Source organism: Arvicanthis niloticus, chromosome 5 (genome assembly GCF_011762505.2).
Source record: "Arvicanthis niloticus isolate mArvNil1 chromosome 5, mArvNil1.pat.X, whole genome shotgun sequence".
Taxonomy (NCBI): domain Eukaryota; kingdom Metazoa; phylum Chordata; class Mammalia; order Rodentia; family Muridae; genus Arvicanthis; species Arvicanthis niloticus.
This window is the reverse complement of record NC_047662.1, coordinates 98,111,894-98,136,480: the sequence shown is the minus strand read 5'-3', so window position 1 is coordinate 98,136,480 and position 24,587 is coordinate 98,111,894. Positions and strand designations below refer to the sequence as shown.

The 24,587-nt window shown below is 45.1% G+C and overlaps 2 protein-coding genes across 5 annotated transcripts in view; one reads left to right on the top strand and one right to left on the bottom strand.

Moving 5' to 3' along the window:
* The window catches only part of Ncbp1 (nuclear cap binding protein subunit 1), a 36,355-nt gene extending 32,589 nt beyond the window's left edge, over nt 1-3,766 (top strand). For both annotated transcript variants that reach the window (XM_034502178.2, XM_076935020.1), the window contains exon 23: nt 186-3,766. In XM_034502178.2, the coding sequence (XP_034358069.1) occupies nt 186-299 (114 nt within the window). In that variant the 3' untranslated portion in view covers nt 300-3,766. The remainder of the gene's footprint in view (nt 1-185) is intronic.
* On the bottom strand, nt 3,718-23,904 carry Xpa (XPA, DNA damage recognition and repair factor). 3 transcript variants are annotated; one of them, XR_013110696.1, is made up of 7 exons: nt 23,609-23,904; nt 20,709-20,816; nt 14,190-14,295; nt 12,860-13,025; nt 11,663-11,780; nt 8,933-9,140; nt 3,718-3,912 (listed from the first exon to the last, which is right to left on the bottom strand). XR_013110696.1 is itself a non-coding variant. In XM_034502186.2 (6 exons), the coding sequence occupies exons 1-6, from the start codon at nt 23,778-23,780 to the stop codon at nt 3,764-3,766; spliced, it is 819 nt and encodes a 272-aa protein (XP_034358077.1). In that variant the 5' UTR covers nt 23,781-23,902; the 3' UTR covers nt 3,718-3,763. The 3 variants fall into 3 exon arrangements, 2 of the variants coding, with proteins under 2 accessions (XP_034358077.1, XP_076791141.1); XM_034502186.2 differs by lacking the exon at nt 8,933-9,140 and having other exon boundaries at nt 23,609-23,902; XM_076935026.1 differs by lacking the exons at nt 8,933-9,140; nt 23,609-23,904 and adding an exon at nt 21,060-21,423.
* Between the last annotated feature and the right edge of the window lie 683 nt (nt 23,905-24,587).

The following is a 24,587-nucleotide window of genomic DNA, read 5'->3' as shown; positions in this document are numbered from 1 at the left end:
GGCAGTGGCTCTCGCGTCAAGGCTAGAAGAACCGGGTTTGTTTATATTATTGTATGTCTCTCCACTCCTTCCCCTGCAGTGTTACAATGCTGAGCCTTCTCAGGAAGTGTCAGCATAGGTGGGCTATGAGGGACATGTTGCTTGCATTTGGTTTCCTGACTGAAGCCTCTTTTCTGTGTCTGCAGCATCACCAGATAATCCAGCAGTATATGGTGACCCTGGAGAACCTGCTCTTCACAGCTGAGTTAGATCCCCACATCCTGGCTGTGTTCCAGCAGTTCTGTGCTCTGCAGGCCTGACAGTCACTTCTTGTCCCTTTTTGTTATCTTGAAATAACTTGTCTTATTTTTGATGGTTTGAATGTTTGCTTTCTTGTAGTAGCCTTTCACTTCCTAAAGGAAATGGGGGAGGAGAGCGAGGACTATGAACGACCTGACCCGTAGTTGCCTGAAGGGCAAGCGCTGCTTGATGAAGCAGTGTTATGGTGACTGTAGAGTTGTACAGATGTGAGGCACAACTTTCCTGTGATAAAGTTGATACTTTTTCTCCTTAGGGCACAAAACAACAGGTTTAAGGTGTGTGAAATGCAAGGTCAGGCTTGCAAAATAGTAGATATAACCAATGGGCTGTCCCCAGGGAGCCTAACTTCCTCTGCTCCTGGGAAACATGGCTGGAATAAACTGCAGTTATGTTTTCTAAACTTTGGGAGTCATGATTTATCATCTTAGTCTCTTTTCTTACTGAAGGTGTGCTTAGTCTCCATCCGAAGCTGTCTTTTGCAAATACTTTTCGTAAGTGGTATTCTTATGGTACTACTTCTTAGTATGAAGGATTGTTAATACTAATCCCCAAATTTGTTGAACTATAAGCCACCCAGAATCTTGAAAGTTATTTTAAACCGCGATCTCAAAGTATAATGAAGATGGCAGCAGTGTTTCTACCTCCCAGGTTTGCAGGTTTGTCAGCCATTGTTGAAAAGCATCTGGTCGTGCCCTGAACCTCCAAGAAGAATTTGCCCAAGCTCCTGTAGTGTCACAGACTGACATGGAGTGGGTGATAAATGAGCTGACGGGGACTTGGAATTCAGTGTGGCTTGGGGCTTGTCTCTTTGATCCTTGAGTGGATAATTGATCCCTGAATCTGTTGAGGCTGAATCGCAAGGAGTGTTTTGTAAAATAATGCATAAGCAATTATCTGACATTCCAGATTTCTAGGATTTTTAAACTTCTCATTAAACCTTAGAAAAGTCCACTAATAATGATACAATTGCTGTTAATTTTGTGTGTTTACTATCTTTTTGTACATGTTATACTCTAGAAGTATACATTATGATTGTCTGTTTGTATATGTGGGTATTTAGTTACCATACATTTCAATGGCCATAGAATATAATTTCTTAATAATGAGAATTCCTAGGCTTTTTAAATACCACATTTAAGGTATGAGTATCATTTAATCATTTAAATTCAATAGCTCAGGGTTGGATGGGGGAAACTTCAGAAAGACAAAATCTGATTCTTAGCTAAATATCCTTTACCTAAGAATCCTATTCTTTACCCTGTTCCTTCTTCCCATTTAACATAGCTCATGCTCTGATTTGAAATGGCTCCAATCCTCCAGGAGCCAAAGAATTAACCACTTGAAGGCATTGGTAACTGTAGCCTTTCCTGAGGTATAGTAGATTATTCTTGATCTGCACACAGAAGTTTGTTCTTTCCTTCCTTTCTTTCCATCCTCCTGTGTAGTGGAGATTTCTAGAAACTGTTCATTAATGTGCCCCTGCTTTATCCTGGCCAGCCATCTGGAAAAACTGAACAGAGGATTGTATCCTACAGAAGACAAAATGCAAAAGTAGGAAGCAGCTGCTCCCTTCTGGTGGGGCTCCCATAGACAGGGGTGGCCCGTGACTGCACACATGCATGCCTCATGAGTATCAACTCAGTTAGAGCATGAGCTACGCTAAATGGGAAGTCATGCTAATGCTCCTTAACAGGCTTTCGTCGGAGTAGACATACGTTGCTTCCCTAAGGACTGTATCATACCTAAAGTGAAAGATGTGCCTTTGCCACCCTGATGTCTGGATAGCAGGATTAACCTAAAGACAGCTAGAGAACAGAAGCATACAGCAAAACACATCTCCTGTGTTGGCCTGGACAGGAAGTGTTCACCAACTACTAGCTGCTACACCATCATACCTTATTAAATACTCACTTCACAGATAGAAGCAGGCCCCAGGAAAACTTATCTGAAGTCCACAGCCAGGAAGTTAAATCCATGTATTTCAGGAATGAATTATCCCTACCACCCAACAGTACTTAGCAGCAGCCTGAACCCTCGGTGACTCTTGTCATCAGGCTACAAACATCTCTCTAAGATCTGGCTGCCCATTGAGGATCAATTTTTACTGAGCTGTAAAAGTTAGTACGGCACATGTAAAACACCAGAACATCTCTGCTGAGTTTTCTAAAGAACCGTTAGTAATGATGGCCCCTCTTATTTGGATTGACTTCTGAGTTTGGCCTTTCTCCAGGTGCAGTGTGCAGCAGTCTTCCCTCCCATTAGTGCAGGGCTGGAATGACACTCCATCGCAGCCTTGGTGTTGGTCACAGTCATGTGGAGCTCCTTGCCACTGCGTAAACACTGTATGGACTAGTATGGCTCCTGGCCTCACGCCAACGCAACACTGTTCAGGGCATTGGCCATGCTTCTTTACCTCAGCTGGTTAGTTACACGTGAGCTGCATTCTACAGAATCTTGTAGATACTCTTTTATCTTGGTTCCCATCCCTATCCACCACGGTTTGTGTAGCCCTGGCTCTCCTGGAACTCTGTAAACCAGGCAGGCCTCGAACTCAAGACATCCGCCTGCCTGTCTCTGCCGCTGCCTCCTGAGTGCTGTACTGGGCACCAGCACCGCCCGGCTCTCGAGCCTTTGTTCATGTATAACTGCTTCTAACAGCTGTTACTCATGTACTACGCTTCGATAATACCTCTGACAAGAGTGAAGAAAACTCTGGCTAAACTGAGGCAAATGTCTATAGGAAGTAAGACTGGCAACTGTAACTTCCTACATCAGAAGTGTTAAGCAAGCATGGAAGCAAGCTGTTAGCCCTCCCTGTGTTTGATGAGTCCTTGCAAGGCAGGTAGACTACTTAAATGATAATGCTTTTGATGAAGCAGTTGGATACTCAACTTTGAAAGTAGTCATTTTTCCCTTTTAATACAGCATTTCCAAACTGCTGTGTACAGGTCCTGAAGAACGGGGCCTTGGGCTCAGCCTCCTGAGTCCTTGGCTCCCAGCTGTGACTGGGTCTTTGTTCCTGTAACAGCATCTCGCTCTTGCCATTGCCTGAAGACTGCACAGCAGTGCGCATCAGACCTGTTCACTCCATCAGCCTTACCCTGAAAGCTCTTCCTTCTGTGCCAACCTAGGATTCACCTACATCCCTTGTTCTCCACGGAATAACTGTCACTTTTATTGTCACTTCCTGTGCACATGTATGTGCAGTTGTGCATGTGTACCTTTTTTTTTTTTTCGCATATCTATCACCTTAGGTTTTTTTCTTTTAGTTAGTATATAAAATGACCTGTTAGTTTTCCATCTTGCTGTAGCACTGGGCTCCCACAGACCTAACATTGTACCCTCAGGCAGAACTTAAACACAACCATTCCAAAGCACTGTTATGTAAGTGTTGTTTCTATGAAGACTGCATTGTGGAACTTTTGAACAGGGTCTTTATTTTAATATAAATTTGTTTTAAAAATCACATTTTTTCATATGTCAGTTCATGGCCACACAAGGTACAAGTCTTGCGGTACATGTCATCTTCTAAGTTTTCCTCCGGTCCATATTCATGTTGGTGAGCGGTTGTTTCTCTTTTCCATACACTGCTTCTTACTGCTCGCCGCAATTCTAAGGGGAGAAAGAACTTTTCAGCCTAATACAGAATAAGTCCAATGAAGCTTTCATTGGTATTTAATGGTTTATTTATATATAATATAATGTATATAATGGTTTCCTTTTATTCTAACTGCTGGTTACACACACTTGGCAAGCCTGCTAAGCTTGTGCAAATAATTGTTTATTATAAAGCATGAAGTTGCTGTATGCATCAGAAGTGTAGCAACAAAACAACAGAATGGGGTGTGTTTGGGGCATCTGACAGAAAACAGGATGTGAGAGAAGCAAAGCCAGCTGAGGGAAGAAGGAATGGGAACGGCTCCAATCCCAAGGTTTTCAGTCAGGAGCTCCTGTCAGACAAGTTCTGCCTATGAGGAATCCAGGAAGCCAAGAACTCTACTAATGTATGCTGACAGGTTTCCATCTTTAAAAAACTGCTCATGCTGTGATCTTGTGTCTACTGAGACGACAGCATCAGTTTAGCTTTTGTTTTGTTGAAACAGCCTCATGCTGGCCACTGAGCTTATGATGCTCTTGCCTCCACTCCCAGCTCTGAGCACTGATATTGCAGGCATACGGTAGCATATCTGGTTTGTGGGGTCCTGGCAAGCAAGCATTCTCATCACCGGAGCTACATTCTCATTCTAACAATTGTTTTTAAAAAGTAAAACTTGCCAGGAGCTGGAGAGACAGCTCTTCCTGAGGACCTGGGATTGTTTCCCAGCACTCATGTCAGTTGGCCCACAGCCAGTAACTTCAGTTCAGGGGTTGCTCATTTTCCTTGAGACATTTTGCTGTAATTAATGTCAAAACTCTACGTGAATCTGTTTCCAAATATAACATACCATGTGTAAAAGGCGGACAGGACAATCGATAGACTGGACACCAGGCTAAGCACTTCAGATGCAGATAGGCAAGCCAAGACCAGTCAGCCGATAGGAAAAGGTGTAGTCTAGCTTAGGTCCCCAGGGATCAAGCCGACCCCGGGCAGCATTCTTCACCATTGGGCCACATGGCCTTTTCACCACTTTCTTAGGTTTACATGGCTCTGTGTCCGCACCATGTGCTAGAAAGGTCTGGCATCCAAGCTCTGGTCTTGGTTGTTTCAGCTCAGGAAAAGCCTAGATTTCTGAAGTCTATACAAAGCTCTCTTGTTGCCTGGGGGAGTCAGTGTGCCTCCTGACTGCAGGTGTCTCCTTGACTTTCCCACTGTGGAAACCGCTCAAAATTGGGCTGCAGCAAATCATACTAAGCTACCGTCTCTGCCAGATTTGAATATTACATGTACTTTCTTACATACATGGAAAACCTAGCTTTCCAGCCACGCTAAAGATTGGCGTTTTCTGTCTTACGAAGTCTATCATGCTTTATAAGCTTTCCTGGTAGAAGTAGAAGCACAGGCTGAGTATCCTGTATCTCAAACTTGAAAGCAATTTTTGGATGTTTTTAGATTTTGAAATATTTGCACGTATAGAACATGTCTTGCAGATGAGAACCAAGTCTTAACCACACACACATGGCTTGATGTACCTTATATAGAAGTGTTTGGGCTACGGCCTATTACATGGAGATTCCTTATGGCATTATGTTGGCAATATTTCAGATTTTGGAGCACTTAGATGTTTAGATTGGAGATGTTTAACCTGCTGTGCTGATAAGTTTGGCTTTTCCTTGCCTTTGTCTCATTTTCTAAACAAGCAATCCAAAGCCTAAGGACAGGAGTAGAGCAGGCATGCATGGGAAAGGGGGGGGGGGGCATGCACTGGGCAGGGAGAGATGGAAAATGTATCACTTCCTTGCACTAAGCAGCCAGGTTTACAGGTTCCTCCCTGTAGTATCAGCCCTGAAATGTGGAGGATAAAAACTAGATTTATCAGTATGTGCTTGGACTTTTTATACATGAAGACAAACATGCTTGTTCTAGAAATGTTTAGTTTGTCAAGGGCATAAACAGCAACCTGTGACAAGACCCCACTAGACAGAGTCTGAGACAATCTGAGCTCCAAATAAAGTCACACAAACAAACACAACACTGGGAATCAGAGTCCATGCCACTAAGGATGCTGTAGAACACTGGACGGTGATGGAGTCCTGGGGCCGAAAGCCACTCTGACCTATCACAGTAGTACTGGTCCCAGTGGGCAGCTGCTGAGCTGGGTTGTGTCCTGGCATAAAAGGCAAGGTGATGAGACTCAGAACCATTTAGACCTAATGCCTAAACCATGAGCAAGCCTACACTGCATCCATTCTAGAAGGGGACCTAAAGTAGGTTCAATCGGCAGAAGTGGAGCACAGTGTTTAGATTAGAATCTGCTAATGTCCCACTGGTGGACAGTGTGTTAGGAAACACCACATCACAGTAGTGATTACGGTTGCAGTGAGAGCCTACACATGATGCAGAAGGTAGCACGAGCCACAGCTCACTCCGTCTGGGGAAGGCATGTGTGTGCTCCTCTGTTCGTTATTCCAGCAGTTTCTTACAACTCTGAAATTCCTTCCAAATAAAAAGGGCTTCAGGAAAAGAAAGGAACCAGCTTAAAGGAGACTCCACCGTCCACTGGCCAAACCTGGGACAGTGTAAGCACCCAAATGGAGAGTGCCTGGAGGAGCTGACACTACCATGACCTGAGAAGAAAACTACAACAAAGGCCAGGCCACTTCTTTAGTCTCAGCACCTGACAGGTAGATGCAGGTGGATCTCTGTGGATTGGAGGCCAGCTACATAATCCCAATTAAAAAAAAAAAAAACCAGACACAGAAATGGACATCTACAATCCTAGCACTTAGGGGGCAGAGGCAAGAAGATTGTTACAAGTCCTAGGCTACGTGAACCTTGTCTCAAGAAAACAAGAGTAGAGCCCAAGGAAAAGCTTTGTTTGAATGCAAACAAACAACCCCTATTTATATGCCACAAAAATCTCAGCTAAGACATCTGCATATACTAGAACCACTGAGTAAAAGGGTGCTACACCCACAGTGTCGTCTGTATTAGGTACAAACAGGAAGGACTTGAGTGGAGACTCTCAGCTCCCTCCAGGACGGGCAGTAGCTCTCATGAGTGTCCTTTATCTCTCTCTCTCTCTTTTTTTTTTTTTCCTTTGGTTTTTCGAGACAGGGTTTCTCTGTGTAGTCCTGGCTGTCCTGGAACTCACTCTGTAGACCAGGCTGGCCTCGAACTCAGAAATCCGTCTGCCTCTGCCTCCCAAGTGCTGGGATTAAAGGCATGCGCCATCACCGCCCCGCATCCTTTATCTCTTAAGAAGTATTCCTCCCATAGATAACCAGCCTGAGCCTGAGTCTCATGAAGCAGAAACAAGATGCTGAGCAATGCAGGGCAAAAGCGAGGGGCTGAGGCACCATTAAAGGTGATACCCCAGCAGCTCCTGGATTGACAAACGGAAGTGAGGGGAGACACAGGAACAACACACAGGAAACATTTTGCGTAATCACTTTTTAAGTGTCTCGATTATGATCAGCTTTTAGTTACAGAGAAAAGTTCTCAGAAACACAAAGATTTGAAGGAATCACGGTGTTTGCAAGTAACTCAGGGCTTAATAAAATGCATACAAGTGTGAAGGGTTAGAAATGGCCAAATGCCAACACTTGGGGGAGAAAGTATTGTGTGGGGGTATACATGTGTGTGCATGTAGTGTGTGGGGGTATACATGTGTGTGCATGTAGTGTGTGGGGGTATACATGTGTGTGCATGTAGTGTGTGGGTATACATGTGTGTGCATGTAGTGTGGGGGGGTATACATGTGTGTGCATGTAGTGTGGGGGGATATACATGTGTGTGCATGTAGTGTGGGGGGTATACATGTGTGTGCATGTAGTGTGGGGGGATATACATGTGTATGCATGTGGACCACAATGCTGTACATGTGTAGAAGTCAGGACAACTTGGCAGGAGTAAGTTCTCTCTTTCCACCAAGTGGGTTCTTCTGGGAACCAAACTCAGGGAATTAGCACATTTACCCCCTGAATTTCACTGGCCCCCAAAATCTAAAAGGTTTGTTGGTTCCACAGCACTCAGGTGAGTAGCAACCGACTGTCTTCTGTCGAGTCAGAGATACAACTGTTAGAGTATGCAAAAGTGGGACAGGTCTAGCATACCTGGGGGAAGGAACTGGGGTGCATGTGCTGCACAAAACGAGCCTAACAGAGGCTGGACAACCAAATAGTGAGTGCCTTGCCCTACTGCTGCCTCCTAGTCTTGTTGGCAGTAGATAGCTGATGCCCAGAGACTACCTCTCCTGGAAATGAGCAGCCAATCTGGCTACTGAGAGCCTCGCGAACTGCTTAGAATGTTCACCCAGAGAGATTTCCCCAAAATGCTTGTTGCAGTGAGAACTCAATGCCACTTAAAAGCTTGTTTCTAGACTACACGTTGCAAAAGAGACAGTGCAGTGAAAGGAACCCAGTGCTGCTGCTGCTGAGGGAAACTTACTACAGAGCTGGGTGAGAGACCCACCACCTCTACCAGCTGGATGGAAAAACAGGTGGTGTCCCTGTTACTGGAAGAAATAAATTACAAAGACAACACAAAGTTTTGATCTCAGTTCATGCTCCATAAACTAAACAAGATGGACTTATACACCTCAGATTCCTCAGAGAAGGTCCACAATGTCACAAACATATGCATGGGACAGTGTGCAGTATCCAGAAATTCAGAAGGGACCTCAAAATGGGATGATGTCCTTACCTGCCCCTTGCAGAGGTGGGGACATTCGTGCTAATGAAATCCACTAATCCACTGAGTAGCCTTTTAGGAGGAAAACTTCTACAACTAAGCCCATGCAACAATGAAAGAAACACCCACAATCCCACCTGCAGACCAAAACTTAGTGCACCAATTCAGGGTGCTTGTCCACTACTGGGTGGTGTGCCCTTGGGAATGCAGTTACCCTCTGGCTGGAGATGTGGAACCTTGTCTGTGCGCACTATACAGTATTCACAGCTTTTTCTGCAGCAAACTTGTTATAACTGCTACCATAAACAGAAATGGTGAGAGCAGGTGAGTGTAGTTGCTTACCTTCCCATAAAGAAGAAAGCTTTAGTCAGCTTCGCTGTGCATCAAGAGGAACCATGTTCCAATTCTTTCCAACTAAAAAGCCTTTAGACTTGCCTTGACTCCTCTCTGTTCTGAGCAAACTGTACAATCAGCTCCTCGTTTCTACTCTACAGTCTACTCCACTCAGCCCTCGGTGGCCTAGTCAGGACAGGAACATATCCACCAAGTGCTAGAGTGAATGAATCAACAAGAACCACAGTTAAAGTCAGCGTCACACTGAGCGCCCCAAGGGGGGAGGGGACACAGACCACCCAGAACTCACATGTTCATCAGCAAAAGCAGGTAACAGCAGGCACTCACTCATGCAACCACTTCAAACATTTTCTTGAAAAGCATGTTTTACCCAAACAAGAAATGAACTCAAAGAAAAGAAATCAATCCTCAGAAAAGACCTCAGTGTCAGGTGGGACTCAGGAATGAGGAAAACCCATGAAATCTGTCTAATACATGGTAGTTTGAGCTAATACAGTGATCAAAAAGTAAACACCAACTGAGTTCATATTTTGAAAATTGTAGAAATTTGTATTAAGATATATACATATCCTAATAGAGTCATATTAAAAAGGCAAGAAATTAAGTGTATCTCATAATGTTTTTCTAGACAAACTATAGGAGCTTAGTTAGATGACATGTTGACCAAACCACAGGATGAGTGTCTAAGGAAAAGTCAGTGTTTTTCACCACTTTACAATGCACATTTCTAGTTAACGCTTACTCTTTTGTCCATATTTCACCACCTACCCCATCTGAGGGAAGGGTCTGGCTGATCTCTAGGAGCAGTTAAAACCCTGGGCCTGAGCTCCAGAGATGGCTTGCACTACCATGACCTGACAAGAATCCACCAGTTCCCAGGGTAAAAAAAGTGCCAGAAGGAGGAACTGAGTTTGAATCCCAGACAAAACAGGTGGGAGAGGTACACAGGACACAGGGGTCCTAGATGCTGGTAGCTCACAGGCCAGCCACCCTAGCCAAAAGACCAGCTTTAGGTTCTGTGAACAAAGGCATTAAGCTTCGCGCATATGGCCTCTGGCTGCACACCGTGCAGATAGCTCACCTGGAGGCCACCTTTCACACCCCTTCTTACTCTGCTTTCCCACTGCTCTAGCCTGTAATAGCAGCTCTGCTGTTAGAGGGAGGGGCTAATGCTAAACCTTAGAAAAGATTAGAGAAGAGGGCAGGTTAAAGGAGAACTCTCCTCAGTGGGTCTCTGCTGACATGTAAATCACATGTCACAGACACAGCTGTGGCTGGCTGGCTTGGACAACATTAATGAAACAGTCTTCTGTAGTAGTCTGCTAAGGCTCCTATGTGGGCTTCCTACCTGCTCAGGAATTAGGTCACTTATGCAAAGGAGTTTCAGTGAGATTGTCTTGATGCACTTCTGCATCCAACAGTGCTATATATTTTGTTTTAGAATGTGTAAGAGTCTGCACAGGGAAAAGGACTTGGATGCCTGGTTAGCTGACTGACTGGCTTTTTGCTATTATTGTTTAGTTAGGTTTGGGAGGCGGGTTTTGTTGTGGGGTTTTTGGTTTTGTTTTTTGAGCCAAGGACTCATTCTACAGCCCATGCTGGCCTCCAACTCACAATCCTCCTGCCTCAGTTTCCCGAGCACTAGGACCACAGACATGTACAGCCACCCCCTTTCTTTGTGTTTAAGCATATGGGCTGTCCCATTCACCCACAGAATCTCTTCTAAATTTTAAAATCATAAGAAAAATTAATATGGCTAGAACACTAATTTGAAATGGATCAAATAAATGTATAACCCAACCTACATACAGGACGCATATTACCTACAGTGTGCACCACACAGGGACTCTACACAGCCACGACATGAAAGGCATATGCTGGTTACTTCCTGAAGACTCCTCTTTGGTGATTCTGTTTACAGCCCCGAGTGCTCCTGCCATGCGCTGTGCTCATCCCTGGTGTGGCTCCATAGCCAGTACACTGGGTTAGTGTCTCAAGTTTCCTTCCTGACACTCAATCCAGCACCTTGGTTAGCACAGTGCTTGGCCCATGGTAAAACTAGATGTGTGCATGGACGGAAAGACTTATGGAAACATTCACACATGGATACACACGTACATACACACGTGGACAATGGATGCAGAGACAGAGCCACCAGGGAGTGGATGACATGGAGACAGATGCACAGATGGAGGAATGACTATGCAAATGTATAATACATATACATATGAAGACTCAGGAAGAGAACCGGACAACTGTCCCAACACACAGAACAAGTCATTCATCCATCTGGGTTTATTAGTCATATTTAAATAAAGACACTCAGACTAATTGACACCGATTATTCCTTCTAGCTACTAAATCCAGTGACTACATAGTTCATGGTTTTGTTTCAAGCAATGAGAGGTAGCTATTGAGAGTCTTGTTATTTTATGTTACTGTTGTCTTAAACACTGCAGACCACACAGGATCCGACTGATGCCTAACTCCACCATCCCCACCCCGACAGACACCACTGCTGCACAAAAATGACTCACATGAAAATGAGGCCTTTAGAAATGAGGTAGTGTGAGGTCTGAGCCAGGCCTCATGCACCAAGGCCCTGAGGCTGACGCTCTCCTTACCTATAGAAAAGACATGCCCACATCCACGAGCAGGACAGGCCGCGAGGCCTATTACTCCGAGGTGAGACAAGTGACAGGAAATCCGGCCACTTACCTTTGACTTTTTTATCAAACTTCTTCTGCTTCATTTTTTCTCGGTTTTCCTGCCTCACTTCCTTGGCATCTTCCAGAGCTTCCTGGCTGCCCCACACTTCAAGAGCCCGCTTTACAACCTACAATACAGGTGAGAGCCCAGTTAGCTGGGATTCAGAGAGGCACAGGATGAAGTCCTGTCAGGCTTACAGATAATAAGTCACATCAGGAGCAAAAACATGGAATTTAACAGTTGAAAGATCTCCATTAGGCCCCACTTTTTCCAGAAGGAATTGAAATACTAGTACAGAAAACATAAATGAAGAAAAGCTTCAATGAGACGGAACATGTAAAATCCAATCACGAGGCCAAGAGCGGCAGGAAATGCCAGCAAAGTCGGTGCCCTGACATTCCCCTGCTTCTGCTGCCTCGGCAGGGTCCATGAGGCTGAAACAAAGCCATGTTAAGCACAAAGCACTAAGTGATAAGAAAACCTGGGCTGCTTTAATTAGCATTGTTTTTACTTATTTTGAATGGTACTTAAGATAAATGACGAACTTTTTAATCAATAATTTTATTTAATGAAATTGAGTGTATGTTTCTCAATGTGGCTTAATTTTATGTAAGGATGAGAAACTTCTAGTAAATTCCTGTACAAACAGCTCTAAAGCAATGTCTCTACATATTCTCATATAATGAATGGTGCAAACATTGTAATATTCAAGCCATTCTGGAGGAGATACAGGAGGACACATGTGACTCCAGGCAGTAGGCCCAGGCGCTGGAGCATACAGTCAGTGGGTCTCTGCCACAGCACACGTGTAACCTGACCACAGCAGGGGCTGAGGTCTGCCCCGAGCTGTGCCAGTTACTGGGACACTCCAGCATTCCAGCTTATATCCCAATACAGTTAGATCCAGACATCTGTGAAGTAACTGAAAGGAGACTGAGAGACAGATGAGGTCTGAGCTCTTCTACGCCTTCTGGAGTGCAGCTACACTCCCTGCGTCATCTACTAGCAATACACTTATGCTGAAGTTGCCACAGCAAAAGAAAAATGAGGAAACAGTGTTCTGGGTAGTCATTAGCTATAACAGGGATAGATACATAAACAAGAAAAGGATCTTCTTATTGTGTGAGCAAAGCCAGCGTTAAACTAGCCAGTTACGCTGGAAGTTCGCCTAAAGTCAGACGTCCCAACGTCCAGCTTACTAGACACCTGTAGCTTTAAGTAGAGCTTCATATCGCCCCACTGTGAATGGTGAGGGTTCTTCTTCACAATGAACCTGAGCGCTGGCTCTCTTTTCTCTAAATCACAGTCCTTCAGAAGGTATTCTTGCTTGGCTTCTGTTTTGGTTATAAGCTTGTGTTTATCATCAGCATCTCTGGAAAGAGATTAAGACCATTATATAAACTACTTCAGTTGAGTTTTCAGACAGCCCAGCACCCACAAGACCTGCACACCCAAAGATGCACATGGACTTTTTTGCCTTTGTTTCTCATGTTCAAAGTCATAAAAGTTCAGAATCAAGTCTGATCACAATTAAGAATCTTCTTAAAGTCCCGCTTATTTCAGAAAGAACTTGAAATAAGAGTAGGGAAGACACAATGAAAAAAGGGCTCATTGAGAAAGAAAATGCATATTGAGTTACAAGGCCACCAGAAGCAGTGGCCCATGCCATCATCCCAGCACTTGAGAGGCTGAAGAGAGAGAACCGACTGCAAGTTCAAGGCCAGCCTGGGTTATACAGACCCGATCCAGAAAGATGGGCAAGAAATAAATGTCCCAAAGTCCCATTTCCTAAACACAGCTGGGTTCTGGTGGCTCAAAAAACAAGGTAAAAATCAGAGACAGTGGGGACCTGAAGCAGCACCAGAGTTTATAGAAAGCCCATGAACTTTTAAGTTATTCCTTTTCCTTCATCACCTCAATGTCAGGCACTGTTCAAGGTGATAAGAAGACAGCTGTGATTTAATGGATAAAATAGGGCCTTGTTTAATAAAGCTCTGTTCTAGTCAGAAGACAGTCCACATAGTGACAGGGAAGGTGCTCTAAGATCATAAAGCATAGTGAAGGAACAGGGACTTCCTGGCAGCAGGGTCACCAGAAGAAGCCTCTGCTGAGGACACTGGTGAGCAGAGCCCAGAGCAAGCCAGAAAAAAGCTCCCAAGCAGAGAAGCAGGCACACAGAGACTGCCGGGCAGGCGGACGGGGACGGCACACACCTGCAGTGGGGATGGCAAGTGTAGGAAGAGGTAGTCGGGGCAATTGGGGACCTGCAGCCATGGTGAAGATGTATTTGAAATGAAATTAAAAACCATTTTAACAGTGTGACAAAATTCCCTAGTTGTCAAGCGGTGCAAGCTTGGGAAGGTGCAGGGCAGAGGCCCAGCAGTCTCCGCTCGCTCGGTAGGCAGACTGGAAGACTGTGAAGTCGGCATCAGTGTGAGTCAGCTCAGTGTGAGTTGAGACTGTGGCTCAGTCTGGGTTGCCTAGACTGCCTCAGTCTCCAGCACCACAAAAACAAAGAGCAGTTTAAAGCAGGCACCTGCAGCTATCACATGTTGGCAAATCAAAGTGGTTCATAAGATAGGAGTCCATGAACTCTTTCCCACATTCTTCACAGAGGGTGTAGTCAAACTCCATGACAGGCCCTGCAAGAGGAAGGGGGAGTCTTTATTCTTTTGGAGAAACATGTACTTTTCTCTATCTTATTAACTTCAATGCCTATTGGGGGGAAAACTGATTAATCTTACATTTATGGAAAACAATTTCCTAAGAGGAAAAAAAAGAAAAAAGTAATTGTCTTTAGGGTTCTATCGCTGTGAAGAGACACCATGACCAAGGCAACCCTTACAAAGGAAAACATTTAATCAGAGCTGGCTTACAGTTTCAGAGGTTGTTGGGATAATCTCCTGTGTACTATGTAAAGGTTGTCTTTGTTTATTCAAATGTTGATTTCTGTACCAACAGAGTGCAGAGCACCATCTGGACTTTGGTATTGTTATTTTTATGAAGCATCACCTGTCTCAGTGCCTTAAAAATTCTTCTCCACCACCTTCTGACTGGCTTAATAAAGCACGAGGCAGAACACTGATTAGAATAAACAAGTTAATTAGGTTCTATGCGCTAGCTGGGAACAAGCCAAAGCTGTAAGGCCTAAGCATTCATAAATAAACATAAGTCTTGTGTCATTATTGGAAGCTGGAGGGTAGAGACAGTCCAGTGATAAAGTCACCACGGTGGGAAGCAGGGCGGCGTGCGGGCAGACACGGTGCTGGAAAAGGAGCTGAGAGCTCTGCATCCTGATCCAAAGGCAGAAGGTGACTGGACTCTGCAGACACCCAGAAAGAGATTGGATTTCCGCAATGGGTGGAGCTTGAGCATAGGAAACCTCAAAGCCCACCCCCAGAGTGACGCACTTCCTCCAATTAGACCACACCTACTCCAACAAGACCACACCTCCTAAATGTGCTGCCCCCTGTGGGTCAAGCATTCAAACACAGGAGTCTATGGAAGCTAAACCTATTCAGAACACCACACTCCACTCCCCGGCCCCCATAGGCTGGTAGCCATAACACAACACTACATAACACAACACAAAACGCATTTAGTCCAACTTCAAAAGTCCTCATGGTCTATCAGTCTCAACAACACTTAAAACCCCAACGTTCAAAGTCTCTTCTGAGATTCATGCAATCTCTTTGACTGTAATCCTCTATAAAATCAAAATCAAAAAGCAGATCACATACTTCCAATGTACCATGGCACAGGATATACATTACCATTCCAAAACACAGGGAAGGGAGCACAGTGGGGAAACATTGGACCAAAGCAAGATGGAAATCCAGCTGGGCAAACTCCTCCACGTCTGATGTCAAAATGCTCTTCAGATCCCTAACTCCTTTCATCTTTGTTGACTCCACCAAACCTCTTTCTTCTGGGTTGGTTCCACAACCCTGTTAGCAGCTCTCCTTGGCAGGTGTCCCCCAGCTCTGGCATCTCTAACCTCTTGGGGCCTCCAGGTCAGTCCAGGCCTCACCTTCAGAGCTTCTAGAGCGCAGCCTCTGCTGCTGCTGTTCTTGGTGGTCATCCATGGTACTACCATCTCCAAAAGCTGCTGTCTTCTGCTGCATGTGGACTGCACTTCCACCAATAGCCTCTCATAGGCTTCATGGTGCCAATTCTCAACTTCTCTGCATGATTCCTTCCGTCCTGGGCTTTCACCTGACACTGAGGCTGTACCTTCAGCAATGGTCTCTCCTGGCCTCTCTCGGTGCCAGGCCTCAGCTGCTCTCCATGACCCCTTCATGTCTTCAAAACCAGTACCACCTGGTGACTCTTACTCATGACCAAATCTGGCTGCCAGCAAAAGGTACAACGTTGGCTGCCTCACACAATGGCCTTTCTGAGCCTCCATGCAGGGACACCCCTTGCCACACAACTGCTGTCAGTGACTTTCCTTAGTCTCGGAGGGAAATTCCATCCTTATTCTAAAGCCAGAACCAAGTGGCTGAAGCTGCCCAGTTCTGCTTCCTGTTGGGGCTGAAGCATGGCCCCTCATAACATCATCACAGCTCTCTGTTTTCCATGGTCTCCGTCACTGCCTAAGCTTGGCTGTCCTGGAATTTGGTCTGTAGATTAATCGTGAACTCAGAGATCTGTATGCCTGTGTTTCCTGAATGCTGGCACTAAAGGCTAGTATGTGCCACCAAACCTGGATCTAAGCTTTCCTCTAATTCCTTACCACAAGGTCTTTATAAGAACTGCCACTATGCCTCAAGATCTGATTAAAGGCATGTGTCACCCCACCTCAAGATCCAGATCCAAAAGCCTGTCTTCCAGCTTCAAGTTCCAGAACAAAGGCATATTGTCTTCCTGCCTCAAGATCTGAATCAGGTGTGCCCTCCATTTCTGGAGTGTAGTTCATTCCAGATATAGACAAGCTGACAATCGAGAACAGCCATCACAAATCCACCCCTTGTCGACTTGACACATAATCATATCTCTTTATGTCCAAATGAAGACAATAACCAGGTCATAATAATTCCTAACATGATATAACTATCCCTTACAATAACTGCAAACACATTGTAAATTTAGAATAGGTGACAATGTTACTTGGGGAACATCCTTCTCACAAGATGAAAGGTCACCACTCCCTTAATTCTATTTAATATCTTTGATCTGTTTATCTCCTTGAACACAAGATTCAACTCCACTCCACTTCCTGTGCCCCTTTCCTTGAACCATACATTTTGTATTTTTCCTTTCTCAGCTTACATTAGATCAAAATGCTCTTCATATGAGTGACTCACAGGACAGAGTCTATGCTAGGGTATTTTGAGATTTCTTTGTCAATGCAATTCATCTAAATCTCTTCATGTTAGCCTCAGGCAGACACTTCGTACAAGGGCAAAAAGCAGTCACATATATCTCAAGAATGATCTCTAGGCAACATACTAAAATTCTACTCCTCTGAAACCTCTTGAGGCAGGTCCCCACAGTTCAAATCACCCTCAGCACCAAGTTCTTCCATGCTTCTACTAATACAGACCATTAAACTCCACTTAAAGCAACCCATGGCTTTCCTAATCCAAAGTCTCAAAACTCACATTCCTCCAAACAAAAGCATGATCAAGCCTATCACACAACACCCCAGTCCCTGGCACCAATTTCTGTCTTAAGGTTTCATTGCTGTGAAGAGACACCATATCCAAGGCAACTCTTACAAAGGAAAACATTTACTTGAGACTGGCTTATAGTTTCAGAGGGTCAGTCTGTTATCATCATGGTGGGAAGCATGGCAGCATCCAGGCAGACATGGTGTTGGAGGAGGAGCTGAGAGTTCTACATTTTGATCCAAAGGCAGCAGAAGGGGGCTGGATTCTGTAGGCAGCCAGAAGGAGACTGGGTTTCCACAGTGGGCAGAGCTGGAACACAGAAAATCTCAAAGCCTGTCCCCTCCTCCTATAAGGCCACCCTTACTCCAATAAGGTCACACCTCCAAATAGTGCCACCTCCTGTAGGCCACACATTCAAACACATGGGTCTATGGAAGCCAAGCCTGTTCAAATCACCAGAATAATTAAGCAGGAAAGACTCAGTAATTCACCAAGTCCTTCCCAACCCCAACCATGAACAGCACCACTTCACTTACACACTGCCATAACAATTCCTGTGCACTGGCTTACAGCATGAGTCTGTCTGCGGGGAATCATGGAGTTGGCCTGGTTTCTCGGGTTAGAACCCATGGCTCATAGGGCACTGTGAACCTTTCAGTTCCTGAGAAACTGAGGCACTCCCTCAGGCAGTGAAACATTCAGAACATCTTAGGATTCTCTGTGTTCCCTAGAAGTCAACAAAACATGGAAGGTTGATAGGACAAGTGGTCTTAGGCACTAATCTTGTGTATCCTTGTACTAGTCAGGATTCTCTAGAGTCACAGAACTTATTGAATGTCTCTATATATTTGGGAATTTATTGGAATGACTTACAGTCCAACTAACTTAACAATGGGCAGCTGTGAATGGGAAGTCCCGGCATCTAGGAGTTGCACAGTCCCACGAGGCTATCATTCACCTAATCTTCTAAGCTGGAATCCTGAAGAAGTAGGCTCCAACAGATGTGCTGGCAAGTAAGTGCAAGCAGATGCACTTGCTTCTTCCATTATCCTTATGTAGGCCTCCAGCAGAAGGTATGGTTCAGATTAAAGGTGCATACCACCATGCCTGGACCTAAACTGTTCTTCACTTGGAACTTGCTCTGTTTTTTGGGGGGGTTCTGGGTTTTTTGTTTGTTTGTCTGTTTTATGTTCTAAGTTTTATTTCATGGGTACTGGCCTCTCATTTTGGACTATAAAAAACATTTCTTTTCCTTCCTGACTTTTTTGTAATTTTTATTTTTTAGTTATTTTCCTTTTTTCTTTCTTTCTTTCTTTTTGAAGATAGGTTTTGTGCTGGTAAGTTTTTAATTGTCAGTTTGCTACAACCTAAAATCATCAGAGACAAGAGCCTGGACTGAGGCACTGTCAAGAACAGGCTGGCCTGTGGGCCTGTCTGTGGGTGGCACCGTTCCCAGGCTGGAGACCTGGACTGTGTAAGAGCAGAGAGGGCTAGCTGAGCGTCGAGCAAGCAAGCGTGGGTGCACTTGTTTCTCTCAGCTCTTCACTTGGCTGTGCTGGGACTGGCTGCCCAACTTCCTGCCTCAAAGGTCCTCAGTGGCGGACTGCAATCTGAGATTCTACACCAAATGAGCCCTTTCCTCCCTCACTTGCCAGGGTGCTTGTCACCACATCAAAAATGAAATTCCAACAGGGCTCTACTATATTTTACTACTCTGGTCGGTCGGTCTGTCTGTCTGTCTGTCTGTCTGTCTGTCTGTCTCTTTGAAGCTCACTGTGTACACCACCTGCTGGGATTAACCAGACCTTACCAGTCTAGTCTGAAACTCCTAAATTCAAGCAATCATCCTGCTTTCCTCTCCTAAGTAAGACCACGCCCAGCTCGTGAACATACTCTAATTTAGACTGTTCTGCCTGTCAGTATCTCAGCAACTCCTGCCTGCGATACAGCTGCAGATGTCTGTCCACCCCATATACACAAACCACGGAGTCATTTCCACGTGCCTGGGTGTTTGCCTTCCTGTTGTTCTTAGTGAGTATACTTAATAAATGTAATGTCATACCAATAACAAATAAAGAAGTACCTGAAAAAATAAAGCCCTTAGGAATTTTATCACAAAGCACATCATTTAAAACTACACATGGGGGCAGGAGAGATGGCTCAGTGGTTAAGAGCACTGACTGCTCTTCCAGAGGTCCTGAGTTCAATTCCCAGCAACCACATGGTGGCTCACAACCATCTGTAATGGGATCTGATGCCCTCTTCTGGTGTGTCTGAAGATAGCTATTGTGTATTCATTCACGTATATAAAATAAATAAGTAAACCCTTAAAAATAAATAAACAAACAAATAAATAAAACTACTTGTGAACAGCCAGAAGTGGTGGCACATACCTTTAATCCCAGTGCTTGGGAGGCAGAAGCATGCAGATCTCTGTGAGTTCGAGGACAGCCTGGTCTACAGAGCTAGTTTCGGGACAGTCAGGGCTACACAGAAAAACCCTGTCTTGGAGGAAAAACAAAAACCAAACTACATGTTAGCAAGCCCAGAACACGAATACATTCAGAGAATGGGAGTAACACTGTACCTATCAAATATGATATATTCTTTTTTTTTTTCTTACAAAAGGAAGACATTTTAATTGAACATTGCTAAAATTGAAACATAAAAAATCCTCTTCAAAGATACATCATCAGGCCAATTCAAAAATAGCCTCAGCTAAGAGAAAATGAATAGCAAACCATTTATATGTTGAAACTAACAGGAAATCTGTACCTAGAATTTATACAGCCTTATATCACCACTACATAGTTTAATTTAAAATTACATGGAAGGTTTTAATAACTACTGCTCTAAAATTTAAAATGGGAAACAAATTCTCAAAAGAATGTTCAACATCATTAGTATCTAGTAGATGCTGTTCAACTCCGGAGCAGGCTACCGATTCACATGGGGACAAGACCAGAACGACTGATAAGAAAACCGCTGCCAGCTGGAGAAGCCAGCTGCAGAAGCCAGCCCTCTCCTATATTACTGATGAGAGTTTGAAGCTGTCAATCTGCCTAAAACTGTTTTGTAGTGCTTCCTAATAGTAAACTTCAAATTATCATATGTCCAAGAACTTGCATGTGTGAGCGTATTTGTTCTACATAAATAAAAGGGAACATACATAAAGTTATCACTGTAAGCTGATAAACAAACAAACAAATAAATGTGTGTGTGTGTGTGTGTGTGTGTGTGTGGTTGTGTTTTCTCCTTTTATTGAAAAGAGAGGCTTGTCTCATATAATATATCCTGATTGAGGGAGTTTCCCTCCCTCTACTTCTTCCACCCCCTCCCCTCCTCCCTGGGTCTTCTCATTGACCAAAGAGCAAAGAATCCTTCATGTGGCTCCAAATTACCAATGTCAATACTTCTTTTGTGGAAACACTTAAATGCTTTACCTGGTTCGTGAACAACATTTCCAATCTCGTGTTTCTCTTCCTCCTCTTCTAAAATGAAGCCACCTTTGGTGTCAATCATTTTGGGAGCTGCTTTTACACTGGCCACACCTACAGAAAGCAGATAAAGGAGTCACCAGCTGAACCCGGCAAGCCCATAGACTCCCAGGTGGGTGGGGAACAGCAAAGGGTAACAATGTCACCACTTCATTCAAACTGCCCTTAAAGTCCCAGCGGGTGAGAAAGCAAAACTAACAAAAACCAAACTAGCAAAGCCTGCACCTTAGAAAGAAGTAAAATGCCACTTCCTCCCAGGCCACGTGGGCCTGTATGCGAACAGCCACAAGCACCTACCGTACAATGAAGAACAAACCTCCTGAAGCTGCCACACTAACTATAAGACATTACAAAATCTGAAGGCATCGAGAACCCTGGGATGCCCCTGGTGGAATGCACTTGACTGTATATAAGAAATGGGGCCTTCTATGACTTCTCCTATGGCTACAGCAAATCCACACCAAACCCCAAAGCTCCCAGCACATCAGAGGTTTGGCTCCAATTACAGACAGGACAAGCCACTCAGCGCTATTCAGCAAACACCCCACACCCCTCGCATTTCTCCAGTGAATTCTGGCCATGTGCTATCTATCTAGCTGGAGTCAGAGCCCACAGGTTGAGAGTGAAGTTCCTGACTGCTTCAGATGCTAACTGCACACCAGCCGGGGACTTTGATCGACTGGCTATAAATCAATGTTTCCAAAACCGCTACCCTGGTTGCAGTTAATCTTTTACAGCAATAATACACACAACTTGGGAACATAACTCACTCACATTCACTAATCATTTGCAAAAGATTTTAAATACAAATGAAAAGTCAAGTAAAAAGACACACTGGGCACCTGAGGACCTAAAGGAGTCCCAATATGGGAGCTTCCTTCCCCATCCTCCAGCCCTAAATGCCCGACTTCCAGAGAGGTACCCAGGTATAAGGCACACATCACATTCTACTTACACTATAGCTACAGTAAACCGTTGGGAATAGTGGAAACACATCGAACCCCAAGTTTCTAGAAAGCAGCCAATGGAAAGCCTTAAGCCTTCCTAAGGACGGTCCCAGCCCCGCTCTGTTAAGTCCTTTCTACACAAGGCTTGGGAAGACGGGGATGACAGCCTCTAGCAGAAAGGATGGCGGCAATAACTAGTATTTACTCCAAGGATTCTATACTAGACACTTGTCAAAAAAAAAAATCACTTTAAGAGGATTAGAATAACCAGAACTGAAAGTGAGCAAACAGGGTAAGCCTAGCTGGGAAGTGTCTAAGTAGCGCCCTGAGGATCTAACTGCAGAAGCAAGGAACAGAAGTTATTCTCTGTGAAAGCAAACAGCAAACTGAAGGGAAATCTGTCGAAGCCTGTAACAAAGAGTTAAAACTCACACCCAGGTACAAGCCTCTGAAGGAGAAAGCCCTTTCTCCCCAGGGTGGTGAGTGAAATGAGGGGCGGGACATTCAAACAAGATACCGAACTCACTTGCTTCCAAGGGCAACAAACTTACCCTTTTGTTAAGTTTGTTAACAAAAGTGGTGGACTGACCAACCTTGCCTAAGCTTAGCCGACTTTTCTTTCCCACACCAGAGGATGCACCCAGGGTCCTGAGGCGGCAGGCAAGCACTAGACCAATGAGCAACCCCCACGGCTCTCTTTCTAGTTCCTAGAGTGAAGGCCTCCCTAACCTGCTCAGGCTGACCTGGAACTCTGTAGCCCAGTTTTTGAATTCAAGATCCCCCTGTCTCAGCCTCCCCAGCAGCTCTGGTTACAGGCCCAGCAGCTACTAATAGTTTTCCTAGTGTTCTGGGTGGACTCCTCCTGTGGAACTATATTGCCTCTGCACTTGCCAGGGTTTGAAGCTGTAGAAACTCTCATGACTTTAGATGTTCCCAGCAGGTAGAAGGACATTGGTAAGACAGTGTCTATCTGCACATGGATAATGAGAAACTGAGGGTGCAGTACAAAAGCTGCACTATAACCAACGAAGACAATGAAAATTACTTTTTACATTACAAAATGGTATATAAAGAGTTTCCGGTGATTTTGAAAGATTCAAATCTAAGTCAGTTACAAGACAGCTCTGCTGGTCAGGAGCAACAAATCAAATTCAATGGCAAGTCTAAAAGTACAAATTGCCATAAAACATACGCATTATTATTTAGTACATGCTGCCAAAACAAATGCTTTACACACACACACGCATATATATAGATATAACGTGAAGTTGTGAGAGGGATAAGAAAGTAAATTACTTTTGTAGAAATTTTTGTAGAAATAACTCGGGTGAATAAGTCCCAAGAGTAATGCCAGCAGCTGAAAGCACAACTGACATTAAAAACCGGAGAACAGCAAGGCAGTGGCTACCCTAAGATGCCAAGCACTGCCAAAATGAACCCAGGGCCACATGACTCTCTCTGGTCCCGATTAACCTGAAGAAAAAAAAAATCTTTTTTCTTTACTGATGTCAACTGTTACTCTGTAAAACAGGGTTACCAAGCCCTGCCCTTTCCATTTTCCAAGGTGTCCCTGAGAATTCAATCGGGTAAGTGCGGGGCTCTGGAGTGTTACTCTACTTTGCCCTGGAAGGCGCGGCCCATGTAAAAGACTGGGTCAGCTCTGCTGGGTGCTGGACTGGGAGACCAAGACCGTGCAGGCTTGTTTAATGGCTGCAAGGCTGAAAGCTCTGCACCATAGATGTGCCAGACAAAGGCCAGGGACCGCGGAGACGCAGGCGTTCGTGGCTGTCCCCGCACACCGAGCGGGAGCGGGCCGCCGAGGCGCAGCGGAAAGGCTGGGGATGCGAACACATCCCTGCGGAAGGGAAGCTCCGCGCGCGCCCGTGCGGGGGATCCCACCTCCGGTGGCCGCCGCCGCGGGGTACGGCCGCGCCGCCAGCCGGGCCTGGCGTAGCATCAGCGCCCGCTGCCGCTTCCGCTCCACGCTCGCTCGTACGGCAGCCGGCAGCTCCGCGGGTTCCTCCGCGGCCCCGGGCTCCGGTGACGTCCGCTTCTCCTCCACCGTCGCCATCGCCAACACACTTCGTAAGAAGGCACGCGTATCACGAACAGCGGAGCCAGAAGTACCAGACGGTACTCCAACATTAACAGTGAGAAGAATTGCGCCTGCGCAGTCGGGGAGTGGTGGCGGAAAAAGACCGTGATGGGCAAGGCAGTGCGCCTGCGCAGTCGAGGAGTGGTGGCGGAAGAACTGGTAGTGTACTTGTTGACAGGCAATCCGGACTAAGTGATGCTGGAGGATCAAGACTTTAAGGTCATCCTTGTCTACACAGTATGTTCCAGACCAGCCTGAGCTACATGAGACCCTGTCTCCAAAAGTAAAGAGTGCATGGAAAAGAGCATCGGGAAAGAATGGCTGTGTGACAGCTAAAAAGCATGAGAAAACAGGAAGGCAACAGAGAAAAGGGGGACGCAGTACATGCTCCAAACTCAGCTGCGGGGCATGGGTAGAGAGCCAAAGCCATAACCACATGGAAAGCCAGGCAGCCCCATGACAACAGACTGGCCATTCTAAACATAAATTAAACCTCTTGTTTCAGAAAAACCTTTCATCCAGTGGGGGAATGTGATGTGGCATGACTCCTCCTTGCGGTAAGATGGCTTTGGAAAAGAAATGCATTGTTACTCCCCGTGTTTTGAACTGATGTGCCAGGGGCATGTTCATGGCACCACTGCTCTCAATAACCAAAAGCTGGAAACTACCCAAATGTCCAACAACTTTTGGATGGCTAAACAAAGCATAGTATTACCATACAATGAACTATCTTTCTTCAGACATTAAAAAAATAAATAAATGAAGCACTGATTCATGCTACAA

What these genes read in the sequence shown, in the direction of transcription:
- Xpa (XM_034502186.2), bottom strand. Translation starts at nt 23,780, where the DNA reads ATGGCGACGGTGGAGGAGAAGCGGACGTCACCGGAGCCCGGGGCCGCG. An exon ending in AAATGTTGTTCACGAACCAG is followed by an intron (nt 14,296 to 20,708) that starts GTAAAGCATTTA and finishes TTCCTCTTGCAG; the next exon opens with GGCCTGTCATGGAGTTTGAC. An exon ending in GTTTGATAAAAAAGTCAAAG is followed by an intron (nt 3,913 to 11,662) that starts GTAAGTGGCCGG and finishes TTCTCCCCTTAG; the next exon opens with AATTGCGGCGAGCAGTAAGA.